General features: G+C 35.2%; 1 protein-coding gene across 1 annotated transcript; it reads right to left on the bottom strand.

The window, feature by feature from the left end:
* Positions 1–2,481: 2,481 nt before the first annotated feature.
* Positions 2,482–10,666, bottom strand: thop1 (thimet oligopeptidase 1). Its single transcript, XM_051123218.1, has 13 exons — positions 10,503–10,666; positions 9,474–9,680; positions 7,934–8,082; positions 7,515–7,622; positions 7,317–7,419; positions 7,033–7,193; positions 6,773–6,908; positions 4,829–5,195; positions 4,411–4,612; positions 4,136–4,322; positions 3,736–3,864; positions 2,802–2,938; positions 2,482–2,719 (listed from the first exon to the last, which is right to left on the bottom strand). The coding sequence occupies exons 1-13, from the start codon at positions 10,513–10,515 to the stop codon at positions 2,558–2,560; spliced, it is 2,061 nt and encodes a 686-aa protein (XP_050979175.1). The 5' UTR covers positions 10,516–10,666; the 3' UTR covers positions 2,482–2,557.
* Positions 10,667–13,273: the final 2,607 nt, after the last annotated feature.

The following is a 13,273-nucleotide window of genomic DNA, read 5'->3' as shown; positions in this document are numbered from 1 at the left end:
TTTGTACTGTTGTGGTTTAAAACATATTGCAAACATTACTGGGTTACACTTTACCTTGATAGATACTACATGTTAGACTTGACATGTAGTTACAAAGTTACTTACACTCAGTAAAATGTCTGTTGATAGGCCGTCAAAATAGAGTGTAATAATGACTTTTAATTGGCATTTGCAGTTGCAAAGTTGCTTACAGTTATAAATGTCTAATGTGGACTTTGAAAATAAAATATTGTCCCTTAGTGCATTATAAGCTTATACTAATATTACATATGTATGTATATATACATGTATGTATGTATATATATATATAGAGAGAGAGAGATGCATTTAAGCACATAGGGAAAAATACATTGTGTCAACATGGCTGTAACCACCTAAAATCAATGATGTAAAAAAGCATTTATGGCAAATCCAGGTAATTTACCAAAGAAATAATGATGATTTTTAACATTTTTGACTGTTATAGCACCACCTATGGTTGAATTTCCATAAAATGGCGTTCCTGTTTAGCACCATCTGTCTTCTGTGTTCACCTAGTTTAATACAGTTTTGAGTTTTGGTTTAGGGTTTATAGGCTTGGAGGTACATTTGGCCACAGCTGTTTTCTAAATGATCCTATTATAGCTATCCAAAAAGGGTAAAGTTAACAATTTTTAATAATTATTGAAAACTGTACTGCAGTGTTTTTTTTGGAGGTTGAGTGTAAAACCTAGGAGTAGTTCACAAAAGTAGGTTTTTTAAATGTCAAACATTCAAAGAACTATTTGATTGACAGCAGTGGTCCTAGAGGCAAAGCTTTTTGGAATCAGGACTGTTTGGAAATTAACTGTTATAGCACCAGCTGTGGTCCGATCACCATTAAAACTTTGCATGCTTGTTTAGAATCACCTGTCGCATATGCTCAGAGGGTTTTATAAAGTTTTGAGTTTTCCTTTAGGCTTTATTTGGGGTAAATTTGGACAGGCCCCTTTTCTAAAGGACCCTGTTATAGCTTCCCAAAAGGACAACATTCAACATTTTTTTGATAATTATTGGCCTGGAGATTGAGCAAAAAACTATAGACTAGTTTGCAAAAATCTTTTCAATCATTTAACAAACGATTAAATTGACAGCAGTGGTTCTAGAGGCAAAGTTACCCAGAAGGAGGCTTTTATCGTATGAAACAAATATTGTGCATGTGTGAAAAGCCACACAACGTACAATCATTTACGGCCTTGAAAAATACGGTATCGCCCCCCCCCCCCCCCAGTGGCTTATTTCTTTCAAGATTCTCTCAGACCCAGGCCCACCAAATTTCATTCCAATCAACCTCCGTTAACCTTGTCTAACAGGTGCTCAAAATTTGTAAGTCAATGGTGGCTATGTTTTTTCAGCTACACAAATGTCCTTGTAAACCCTTGTGGCACTTCAGACCAAGACCGGGCACACCAGTTTTCATGTTGATAGGACAAATGGTTGTGCAGTTATAGCCATTGTTATGTTTTTTTTCCTCTTATAGCACCACCAAGTGGCCAAGCTCCACAATTTCTTCCTGTTACCTCAGATTGAGCTCTTGCATGAGTGTTCTGAGTTTGGCAGAGATATCTCATTCCATTGAGGAGTTATAGACATTTTGCTAAAAGCGGTTCTGGCCCTTTCAAACATTGTGGTTTCTCTTTGCAAGTCAAAAGTTAAATTTTTTTGGATAATTATTGGTATTCACTCTCCAGACAATCTTTTTGCAGTGGTTTGGTTCTGATTGGGTGAAAAACCCAGGACTAGTTCGCAAAAGTAGGTTTTTCAAAAAACGTGAAATACCCAGAAATGTTACACTTGAGTCTGCGACTGAAGGTTTAGGATTTATGAGCGATTTGTACTTTTGATCGCTGTAGCGCCCCGTCAGGCCGATTGGGGCGAGCCTTGGTGACGTTGTCGGCGGTCTGAGTACTACCATGCCGCCAAGTTTCAAGTCTCTACGAATGCACAATTAGTTTTACGTGGAGATTGCTGTTCCGTGACCATTCTAACAATTACAATAGGGTTTCAGCACTACGCACTTGAACCCCTAAATAAACTCAAATGTTAAATGTCCAGCTGCACAGTAATGTGAATTTAGGTAGGCAAATGAGCTTACAATGACTTTAGAAAGTCACAGTTTTTGGGGTGGATTGTGACCTGGACTTTTATTTATGAGATTTACCCATTAAAACACAAAGATGCTCGCCTGTTGCCCTGCTGTTAATCACATAGATGGTATCCTACATGTGACATCAGCCAAATTATGTGTTATGAGTGCACTGAAGCAGCTCCTTGCCATTTTCTACTGGGACTTCATTATGCTCTGCAGAAAACAGTTAAAACGCAACAAGAGTGTCATTTGTAGATGTTTTTTTTTTTTTTTTTTTTTTTTGAGCAGATTTTCAATTTTAAAACAATGCTTCAAACTTTCATAGTGAAAGCTCTTTGCACAAGTGCAGGGTTGGGAGAAGGTGTGAGAAGTGAATGAGCTTGTTGGGTTTTTTTTTTTAAGGGAGGTATCAGTCTGAGGCTTTAAGTGCTTCGCCTAACATTCAGGCAGTCAGCAGGCGCAGGGTTTGCCGGACTCCAGCTCAACCGTTAGTCCTTTGCTCAGGAGGAAAGCCTCCTGCTTGGGTTCTCTTCCCAGGAACTTCTTGAGCATGTCAGCAGCGTCCTCAGAGCCTCCAGGCTTCAGAATGCACTTCCTGTAGTCTAGACCAACCTGTCAAACAACACAGAAACATAAGCAGACATACATATGACATTTACGCACAGTATTCACAAACACAGTAGGTTAATCTGACCTTGGGGTCCATGATGCCTTCTTGTTTAAAACGGGCATAGAACATGTCCATGGAGAAGACCTCACTCCACAGATAACCGTAGTACTGAGCATCATATCCTCCTGCCAGGTGACCAAAGGTAGCAGGCATGTTTGTCCCTGTAAGAGCACCGAAAAAAAGAAGAAAATGAGATTGAGAAGGTGCTGAGAACAATAACCATTGCATTGCATAGCAAGCTTAGCAATGTAATTAATTGCCTGTAGAGCTAAACGATTACAAGTGTTAATTTCATATATACAGCATGAGTATTCATTACATATACACACTAATAAATTTGCTGTGCATAGCACTTTATTTATTAGATGTTTTAGTAAAAATATATGCAAGAAATTATTGCTGTGTATTACCATCTATATTGTAAAATAAGTGCACACATATATACATATTTTATACATGCATACATACTAAAAAAAATAAAAATGCATTGTTAGTATTGCATTAATCATTATTAGTATTGCAATTAATGTCTTCATTTAAGAAAAACAAATGTATTTTCTTTTTTTTTATTTCAATTTGAGATAAACTATTACAGTGATGATCATGATCTTCACAGTTCTTTTTTTTTTACATAACTATTACAAACATTACAACACAAATATTTTTATTTATATGCACTCACATATTAATAGACAGTAATTCTATGTACAACTACACACATTTTTCCTTGTGTCCATTTAGTGAAAAGGTTTGGGGGGAGAGAAAAAAAAAAAAAAACACTACAGAAATGACCTAAAATTTTTACTAAAAATCCATTTCAGAGAATTTACATATTGAATCATCAAAGGGTTAATAAATAAATTAGTATTTTTATTATTATTATTATTATTATTATTATTATTATTATTATTATTATTATTATTATTATTATATTGCCTAGACCCAAACCTCATTTTACCTGGTGAAGCAGGAATTTCCAGGATGTCCAGGCAAAGTCTGGCATACTCCTCAGCTGGGTCAAGTCCACTCTTTGTGTGCAAAGCCTGGTCCACCTTTGCCAGAACTATCTGCCTCAAATTGAACAGCCCTGAAAAACAAGAAAAAAGTTTGTGAGCCAGGGGTTTTAATAGATCTTGAAATCTGTAAATAAGATATTTAAAAAAAGAAAAAAAAAAAAAAAAAAAAACTACTAAGACAATTAGTTTCCTTTGGAAAAACATTTACATAAACGTTCAAAATAAGACTGAAAGTGTGAGTAAAAAGAGTGAACATTTGCCATGTTGACTTATAGCCAGTGCGTAATCAGTTTTGTTTTTTATTTGTGCAAAATACCACATTTATGTGTGTTCTTTGGCCACCTGTGTTAGCAAGTCTAGACTTGATGAGTTTGTCCAGAAGCTCCTCTGGAATGGGGTTTCCTGTTTTGTAGTGCTTAGACATGCGCTGCAAGGGCTCCTTCTCCCAAACCCAGTTCTCCAACATCTGAGATGGAGCCTCCACAAAATCCCTCTCCACATGAGTCCCGCTGAACATTGCAAAGTCGGCCTGAACGAACAAAAGAACATACATATTTAATTGTCACATAGTGCAAAATAGTTGCAACCTAAATGTCACTGAAAGCCTTAATTCAGACCTGAGCACAAAGCTGGTGCATCACATGTCCAAACTCATGGAAGTACGTTTCCACTTCGTCGTGCTGCAGCAGGGACGGCGCATCAGCGGTGGGCTTACTGAAATTAGCCACCATGGCGGCTACAGCCATCTGCCTGGTCCCGTCTGGCAGCAAACAGCCGGGCTGCAGGCCAAAGCATGCAGCATGGCCATACTTCCCTTCCCTACAGGGATAACGGAGAATTAGCCTTTAATCTAGCTGAACTGCCACTGAAGCTCTGCGTTCAGGATAAAAGTGGGTTCAACGTCTCAGAAATCAAGACAGCGAAGCCCTTGTTAAACCCTCAGGATACAGAAGATGAAATTTTGCATTTTGACTGTCTCAGTATCTTTTTTTTCCCCCAGAAGCATTTCTGCAGAATACAAGTGTGAGTGCTCACCTGGGAAAAAGATCCAGATAAAACTGGCCCACAACCTGACCGGAGGTGCGGTCTTTAACGCAGTACAGCGTTACGTCATCGTGCCACACATGTGCGCCCTCCACTTGCTGAAAGGTGAGATTGAGCAGCTCCTGATAGATGTCCAGCAGGCCCTTGGTCACCACCTCCATCGGGAAATACTCTTTCAGTTGGTTCTGATCCACGGCATACTGGGTCTCTTCCACCTGGGTCATGTAGTAGCGCGTGTCCCAGGCGTGGAGTTCTCCGGTAAATGACAGATTCCTCTTTTGGCTTTCCTGCTCCTTCAGCTTCAAGATCACAGCCCTCTCCTGCTCACCCAGAGGCTTGAGTTTATTGGCCAGATCCTCTACAGTGTGCAGGAGATCATGGAACAAAGGGTTAAACTAAAAGACTGTACTAAATTATTACTACTGAATTATTACGGTGTTAAATAAATAAATAAATAAATAAATAAATAAATAAACAAACAAACAAACAAACAAACAAACTACCAGTCAAACGTTTTTGGACAGTAACATTTGTAATGTTTTTTTAAGAATTCTCTTCTGCTCACCAAGCCTGCTTTTTTTATCCAAAATACAGCAAAAGCAGTAATATTGTGAAATATTTTTACTATTTAAAATAACTGCTTTCTATTAAAATATACATTTTAAAATGTAATTTATTCCTGTGATCAAAGCTAAATTTTCAGCATCATTACTCCAGTCTTCAGTGTCACATGATCCTTCAGACATCATTCTAATATGCTGATTTGCTGCTTATTATTATTATTATTATTATTATTATCAATATTAAAAACCATTAAGTACATTTTCTTCAGGATTCTTTGATGAATAGAAAGATCCAAAGATCAGCATTTATCTGAAATAAAAAGCTTTTGTAACATTATACACTAAACCATTTAAAAGCTTGGAGTCGGTATAATTTGTTTTTTTCGTTTTTTTTTTTTTTTGAAGAAAATATAGAAATTAATGCTTTTATTTAGCAAGGATGTTTTAAGTTGATCAAAAGTGATAATAAAGACATTTATAATGTTATAAAAGATTTCTATTTCAGATAAATTCTTCTGAACTTTATATCCATCAAAGAAAAAAAAAAATTACTCAGCTGTTTTCAACATAATAATAAATGTTTTTTAATAATAAACGTTTTTGTTGAGCAGCAAATCAGAATATTAGAATGATTTCTGAAGGATCATATGGCTGGAGTAATGATGCTAAAAATTCAGCTTTGAAATCACAGGAATAAATTACATTTTAAAATATATTCAAATAGAAAAGAGTTACTTTAAATGTTTTTACTATTCCAAAACTGTACTGTTTTTGCTGTACTTTGGATCAAAAAAAAATGCAGGCTTGGTGAGCAGAAGAGACTTCTTTGAAAAAAGATTTTAATAATCTTACCGTCCAAACACTTTTGTAGTGTGTGTGTGTAGTATGCATACTTATTATATTATTAACAATGTAATGTAACCATTTTTTTTAAGATAAAGTAACAATTTTCTTTTCTTTTTAAATATACTGTATTTGAAAATGTGATTCATTCCTGTGATGGCAAAGCTGAATTTTCAGCAACTATTACTTCAGTTTTCAGTGTCCCATGATGGCGACATGGTCTTCAAGACACACTTTATATTATGCTGGAAACTGATGTACTAAACACTTTTGCAGAAACTGATATATTGTGTAAGTATATTTTGCCAAATAGAAAATAAATTGTACTTTTGATCAATTCAGTGCATCCTTCTAGGAAAAAAAGCTTTATGTTAAAAATTAAAGTTAAATAAACTAAATACATTATTTTCTCAAAAACATGCTTTTCCACACTATAACTGCTTTTTAAAACTTTCAGCTTCAGTCTCAGCTCTGTCCTTTTGTATATGTGACACTCTTGTAATTTTACTACTAGTATATCAGTCATTACCGAGAAAAGTTGCAACCGTCTTGGAGGTCTTGGCCATGTTCATCTCAAGCACAAAGTCAGCATGAGTGCTGAAGCCCAGCAGGCTGCTCTTCTGCGAGCGCAACTCTACAAGCTCCTTCAGGATAGCAGAGTTCTCCTGTCAGGGGAATAGTTACAGTAACATTACAAAAACAATTCACTTGCATTATTTTAAAGCACCACCCCCTCATTATTGGGTAGCATTCTAGTTCTGGTTAAAGGTGATTTCTGGGATGTCTGACCTCTTTGCAGCGTGAATTGAAAGCCTCCTCTAATTTCTTCCGTGTCTCTGGTACAAAGCATTTCTTCATGGTGGGGAAATAATGAGGGTACTTCAAAGTGAGCTTCAGATTTCCAGACTCATCCTTTTCCAGAGAGTTGAGGAAATCCTCAGGCAGCCCTCCTAATAAAAGCATTTACACCCATCATATATTATTTTTCAAAACTACATGCAAAAGGAGACAAAAATACTTGATTACATAAGCACGTAGTGTCTTTCTGAAAAGAAAGTACCCTGTCCACCCACCGAGTTCCTCTCGAGAAAAAAGGAGGCAAGTTGTATCTTCATTCAGGTGTTTGTTGAAATCAATACACAGAGTGCTCATTTTTTTCTTGATCTTTTTGATCTCCTGTTACAGGGAATATAAAACTCTGTTACAGGCTAGAAAAGAGTGTTTGTGCTACTGTTACACAGCAAACCGAAAGGAGGATCTTAATATCTGACCTCCTGCGTGTCTTTGGGAAGATGGAGGCCGTTTCGTTTGCCAAGCTTTATAAGTCTATCCATGTAACGCTTGGCTTCAGAGGTTAAACTCTCATCTGACAGCTTCTCCTGTTAAAAAAAACAAAACAAAAACAATGTACAAAAAATTATATATTAATGATATAAAAATAAAATAACAAAAATCTTTCATTTTCTTCAAGAAATGAGATGTTCACAAGGTGTTCCAATTCCAGTTTTTTTTAAATATAATTTGTAGCAAAAAATATTTGAAAGCTGGTAAAACAACACACCAATGTGTGACTTATTTGGTTAAGTCAGTTAGCAGTTTTCCTCAGCTGTTTCAGAGCTCAGTTTAGTCCCTGAGAGATTTTAGCATTTAATTCCTGAGAGAGACATGCTAGTGCTCGGTCCCTGCTCACCTCCAGAGCCACGATTCTCTGATAAACATCCTCTCTCATACTCATCTCCACATCAAACTCCGACAGCTTCTTATCGGCTTCGGTGCTGGCCGTGCGGACGTCCTTACAGGAGGACACATGCTGAGGGAAATCCAACATGTTCCGCTGAACTGAGAAAAAAAAAAACAGTGAGGTGCCGTTTTATAAAAAACAGAATCATAATTGGCCGTTTTAGATACTTGGATTTAATCAGAGTTCCTATGCATATGAATTCAATATATGTAAATATATATGTTGTTCATATATAACATGAACAAATGTTAAAGTAGAAGAACAGAAAAGGGGCATATTTTAATTTTTGTTTTGCTGAAATTATAATTCAGCTAATTCAACACCTGAACAATGGTGAAGGGCAGTGGACAGCACAAGCTGGTCAGCGTGTCATTATGCAAAAAGTGCTGAATGGCGTATACCACTACACACGGTTTTCCTGCACACTCAGACTTTTTTTTTCATGGTGCTCACACAAGTAGATAGAGAAACATGGTATGTTTCCTTGTAAATGTCACCGCTGGACTGAACTATTAGTATAAAAGTAATCTGAAATAAACATTAGCTTATTTATTAGTGAAAAGTTAGTAAATATTTTGTAAAATAAGCCATATATCAAATTTAACCCATACATGTTTTTTTTTTTTTGGTTCAGTGTGGTTGTTAATATAAACAGCATACATTTTGCCAAAAAAAAATTGTTTTAGAATTTTAATAATCTATTTTTCATCAAGTACAAAAAATAATTACACTCAGGACCTTAAGAACAAAAATATCCCCATTGAAACCCACTGAAACCCATTAAATATTTAACCCCAGTGCCATTTAAGCATAAATCATATATTCTATATTTATAGGTTTTTATTCTTCTGAATCTACTTTTTTTTTTTTAAACTGTTTACTATTTTCCACCCGATGGCATCATTTTCTCAGATTTAACCTATGGAGCAAATAATCTTGCCTGTTTTCTGATTCCACTGAAAAAGATATATATATATATATATATATATATATATATATATATATATATATATATATATTTTTTTTTTTTTTTTTTTTTTTTTTTAAAAAATACCAGTGGCATTATGCAAACAAACTGGCATTTAAAATTGATGAATTTTAAGTGGTCATGATCAGTACTTTTTTTTTTTAAGTATCCGATTTAACATATCATTTTTTTAATGCTCATAAAGTATGACAAGAATAATGGAGCTCATATTGAAAAATGCATAAATAAACATTCTTCAAAAGCCTTATGTATTACATTTGATGCTCGCATTTTAACATGCTTAAATGTGATGCATGGATAATCAAGTAAATCTAAGTTGCTTCATTCCATTAAGTGTTTATCTTGAAATTCTACTAACAATATAAAAGTTATTCTTAGGTTTACTTTACTATAATCAGTTTAGATTTTACCTGCACCATGACTAGATTGCATCCAACAGTTTACTTAGCAAAGTTTATTAAATTGTTCAACTGTATTTATAAGTACGTAAGTGATTTCTACCCGTGTACTCCACTTCCACATCAGCAAGAGCCTTCAGGGTGTTCTCATAGCTGACACTGGCCAAGTCCAGCGCACCAACCATGTCATACACCTTTTTGGTCTTAGCAATAAGTTCTTCAGTAAGCTTCTGGATCTGGTCAGGAGTCAGATCCCAGCGCAAACGGTTGTCATCACAGACCCGGTCCCCAGAGCTAAACACAACTTCACCTGAACATTCAAAACAACATCACTTAGACTGGAAAATATGACAGAATGAGTATCACCTTTAACTTACATGAGATTTAACAGAGCACACTGAAACAACACATCCATCAACCAATCACAGTGACTGTTTATGATTTTAGGCTTAGGACTATGATCATTCCACCACCTTTCAAAGCCTGTAGTGAGTTTCTATTATTTTTGCAGCCCTTTGAAATCACTAAAACAATATATTGGATATCATTTAAACTCAGCGATTTTAATTTTAAATATTTTAATAAACTACGATAATGCCAATTAAATATATCCTCTCTCTATATAAAGGCATATTAAACATATGCATTACAAAAGTAGGTTAAACATGATTTATTGCTACTCGTTAGTTATTGTGAGTGATACTGACTGAAGGTGCTAATAAAACCTGGAGGTTAAAGATTAGCTAGCTAACTTTACTTGAACATAAGGCGTTTAATGAAGCTAACCCTAAAACAGAGAAACCGCGTCAGAAGAATGCATAAGAAATGTTTTTGCAGACAGAGACATTATAATGATTAACAAATCTCCTGCATTACGAAACTTCGGCCCTGTCAGTGTGGGACAAATGACGAAGTCTCGTGTGTTTTCAATGTCTGAACCGGAGGGCGGATGCGGCGCTTAGCGGCACCAGCTGACCCGAACAACACAGCTGACCCATCGATTATTAGCTTCCTGCGCTAACGAGCTACAAACACAACATCGCTACTACTCAGCAGACAGTTATATGAAGTTGAATATATTCTAGCAGTGTAACACATGCTTTTAAAGTTTAGAATAACACGTATTTCTTACCTGTAGGTGCCATTTTCCTCTCAGTCAGTCAGAACACCGCGTGTGTGAACGATTCAAAGAACCTATAATAGCCGCTCACTCACGCTTCCTGCTCCGGTCACATGACCCTCTGTGCAGCACGCGATTGGTTGAAGACTTCTGCAACCGATCTATCCATCTATCTATCTATCTATCTATTACGTTGCAGATTTCAGTAAAGGCTTTGACTGTACTGTACATGAAGACCTGAATCACTAGGCAGCTTTGAAATAATATTTTGAAAAGCGCTATAAATAACTATAATTTGACTCTGGTGCCATCTGCTGGCAAGGTGCGATGTTATTATGAAAACTCGTATCAGATGTCAGGACAATAATCCATTCCCGACAGGGCCTTATTTAAGTTTATTTGGAAAAACAGAACTGAATATGTGAAAAGAAAAACTATTATTAGACCTTTTTTAGAGGGTGGGCTTAATGTCCTTGACTTTAGTACTCTTAATATGATTTCTAAAATCAGTTGGATTAAACATTGCTTGGCCCAGACTAAATCTATACACTGTGTGCAGAATTATTAGGCATGTTGATATTCTGGTCATATTTTTTTTCCAAACACATTTTACCAATTCCAAACCACATCAGTCTTAATAACTACTGTTAATTTTGTATTTAATCATTTATATGTGATATATAATTGTCCATGAAGGCTGGAAGTGAAAAAGTGTTTTCTTTTACAGATAAAATGAGCCAAAAAAGATATGACTGAAATATAGACTGAAAAGTCCAAATTATTAAATGCCCATGAGAAGAATGCAATACTAATGCATTACAAGAATTTGCAGGTTCTCAGACTTTGCTTGGTAAAAAATCCTAAAAAATGCCCCTGACTTAATAAGAATAACAAGCTGATGTGTTGTGAAATACATGAAGACAGTTTTTTTTTTTTTTTTATAGGCTTTATAGAGTTGAGAGTGACTCTTGAAGGACAAGCATCACATCCTCTTGTGCCTCTGATTCAAGAATTTATCTTCCAAAACCTGGCAGTAAGTTTTGGGAGTTCATTTTAGTCCATCTCTGCAAGTCAGACTTTTCAGGATAGGAGACTAAACATGAACTCCCAAAATGTACTGCCAGGTTTTGGAAGATAAATTCTTGAATCAGAGGTACAAGAGGATGTGATGCTTGTCCTTCAAGAGTCACTCTCAACTTATCTGTCTATAAAGCCTATAAAAAAAAAAAAAAACTGTCTTCATGTATTTCACAACACATCAGCTTGTTCTTCTTATTAAGTCAGGGGCATTTTTTTTTAGGATTTTTTACCAAGCAAAGTCTCTGAGAACCTGACACATTGTACTTCTGAAGACTCCAGGTAGGTTGCAGTTCTGGAAAATGGTGGCGCTGGAGACTAAACGGTTCCTGATGGTGTCACACCTAATTCTTCACCTTAATTCCTAAATCTTTTGCAGTTGACATGCATCTTTTCTTCTCCACATGTTTTTTCTGACCATGCAGACTCAACAAGCATTTCTCTGTCCAATGGTCAAGCCTTAACTTTGCAAATTCTTGTAATGCATTAGTATTGCATTCTTCTCATGGGCATTTAATAATTTGGACTTTTCAGTCTGGGTTAAATATCTTTTTTGGCTCATTTTATCTGTAAAAGAAAACATGCCTAATAATTATGCACACCTGAATATAAGGAGTTTTTCACTTCTAGCCTTCATGGACAATTATATATCACATATAAATGATTAAATACAAAATTAACAGTAGTTATTAAGACTGATGTGGTTTGGAATTGGTAAAATGTGTTTGGAAAAAAAATATGACCAGAATATCAACATGCCTAATAATTCTGCACACAGTGTATGGTTTTATATCCCCAATCTATTTTTTGAAAAGTGTGGTGGGTTATCTTTTCTACTATCGTGTGACTTCAAATACAGTAAACTTCCCATAAAATTATCAAACTTTCATAAGCAATCATTAGAAGCATGGAAAGTAGCCTTTAAACATAATTTCTCTCCTCATTCATGTATACTATGGAATAACCAATTTGTGTTGTCTAAAAATAAGAGTATATTTAAAAAAAGATTGGTTTGATAAAGGGATTATATTTCTTTCTGACTTATTGAACGCTAATGGTGAGATTTATACTTATCGGCAATTTCTTTCTTTCTCTGGGATTAAATCTTCTTGTAGTGATTATAATTTGGTTGTGAAAAGCATTTCCCCTAAATTGATTTACCTTGTGAAAATACATCTCAGTTATAATTCAGCTGTCCGACAAATTCCAAATCTTGTTATTGGAGGTATTAATATCATGGATTTTAAATGTAATAACTCACACATTAGAAAATGTCTTACTCGAGATGTCAGCTGTTATCCAAAAACACTCATGAAGTGGAAACAATTCTTCCTCATACCTTCTACTGAGAAAATGTGGTCGGCATCTAATAAATTTTTACTCTAAAACAAGGTAAAGGAAATACATTTTAAGATATTGCACATGTACTATCCTTGTAACTCTTTTATTAACAAGTTTAGAAAAGATGTCTCACCTAAATGTTCATTTTGTAATTTAGAAAATGAAACACTTACACACTTATTTCATAATTGTAAATACTCTGAAGCAGGTATCTAGGTTGGTTTTTGATATATTTTATAAAATAATTAAAATAGATGAATCTATGATCTTTTTTTGAATTGCAATACTGGATCAGATGTAGTAGATAACACTTTAAAGGTGTTAATACTTCTTGGGAAGTTCCATATACATAAAACAAAAATAAT

This window comes from Labeo rohita, chromosome 11 (assembly GCF_022985175.1).
Source record: "Labeo rohita strain BAU-BD-2019 chromosome 11, IGBB_LRoh.1.0, whole genome shotgun sequence".
In the NCBI taxonomy this organism is placed as follows: domain Eukaryota; kingdom Metazoa; phylum Chordata; class Actinopteri; order Cypriniformes; family Cyprinidae; genus Labeo; species Labeo rohita.
This window is presented reverse-complemented; position numbering and strand designations above follow the sequence as displayed.

Excerpts from the sequence above, each read along its gene's own strand:
- thop1 (XM_051123218.1), bottom strand. Across the intron at positions 4,323-4,410 it reads TGCACCAGCTTTGTGCTCAG|GCCGACTTTGCAATGTTCAG; the intron begins GTCTGAATTAAG and ends TTGTTCGTTCAG. Across the intron at positions 2,720-2,801 it reads AAGGCATCATGGACCCCAAG|GTTGGTCTAGACTACAGGAA; the intron begins GTCAGATTAACC and ends GTTGTTTGACAG.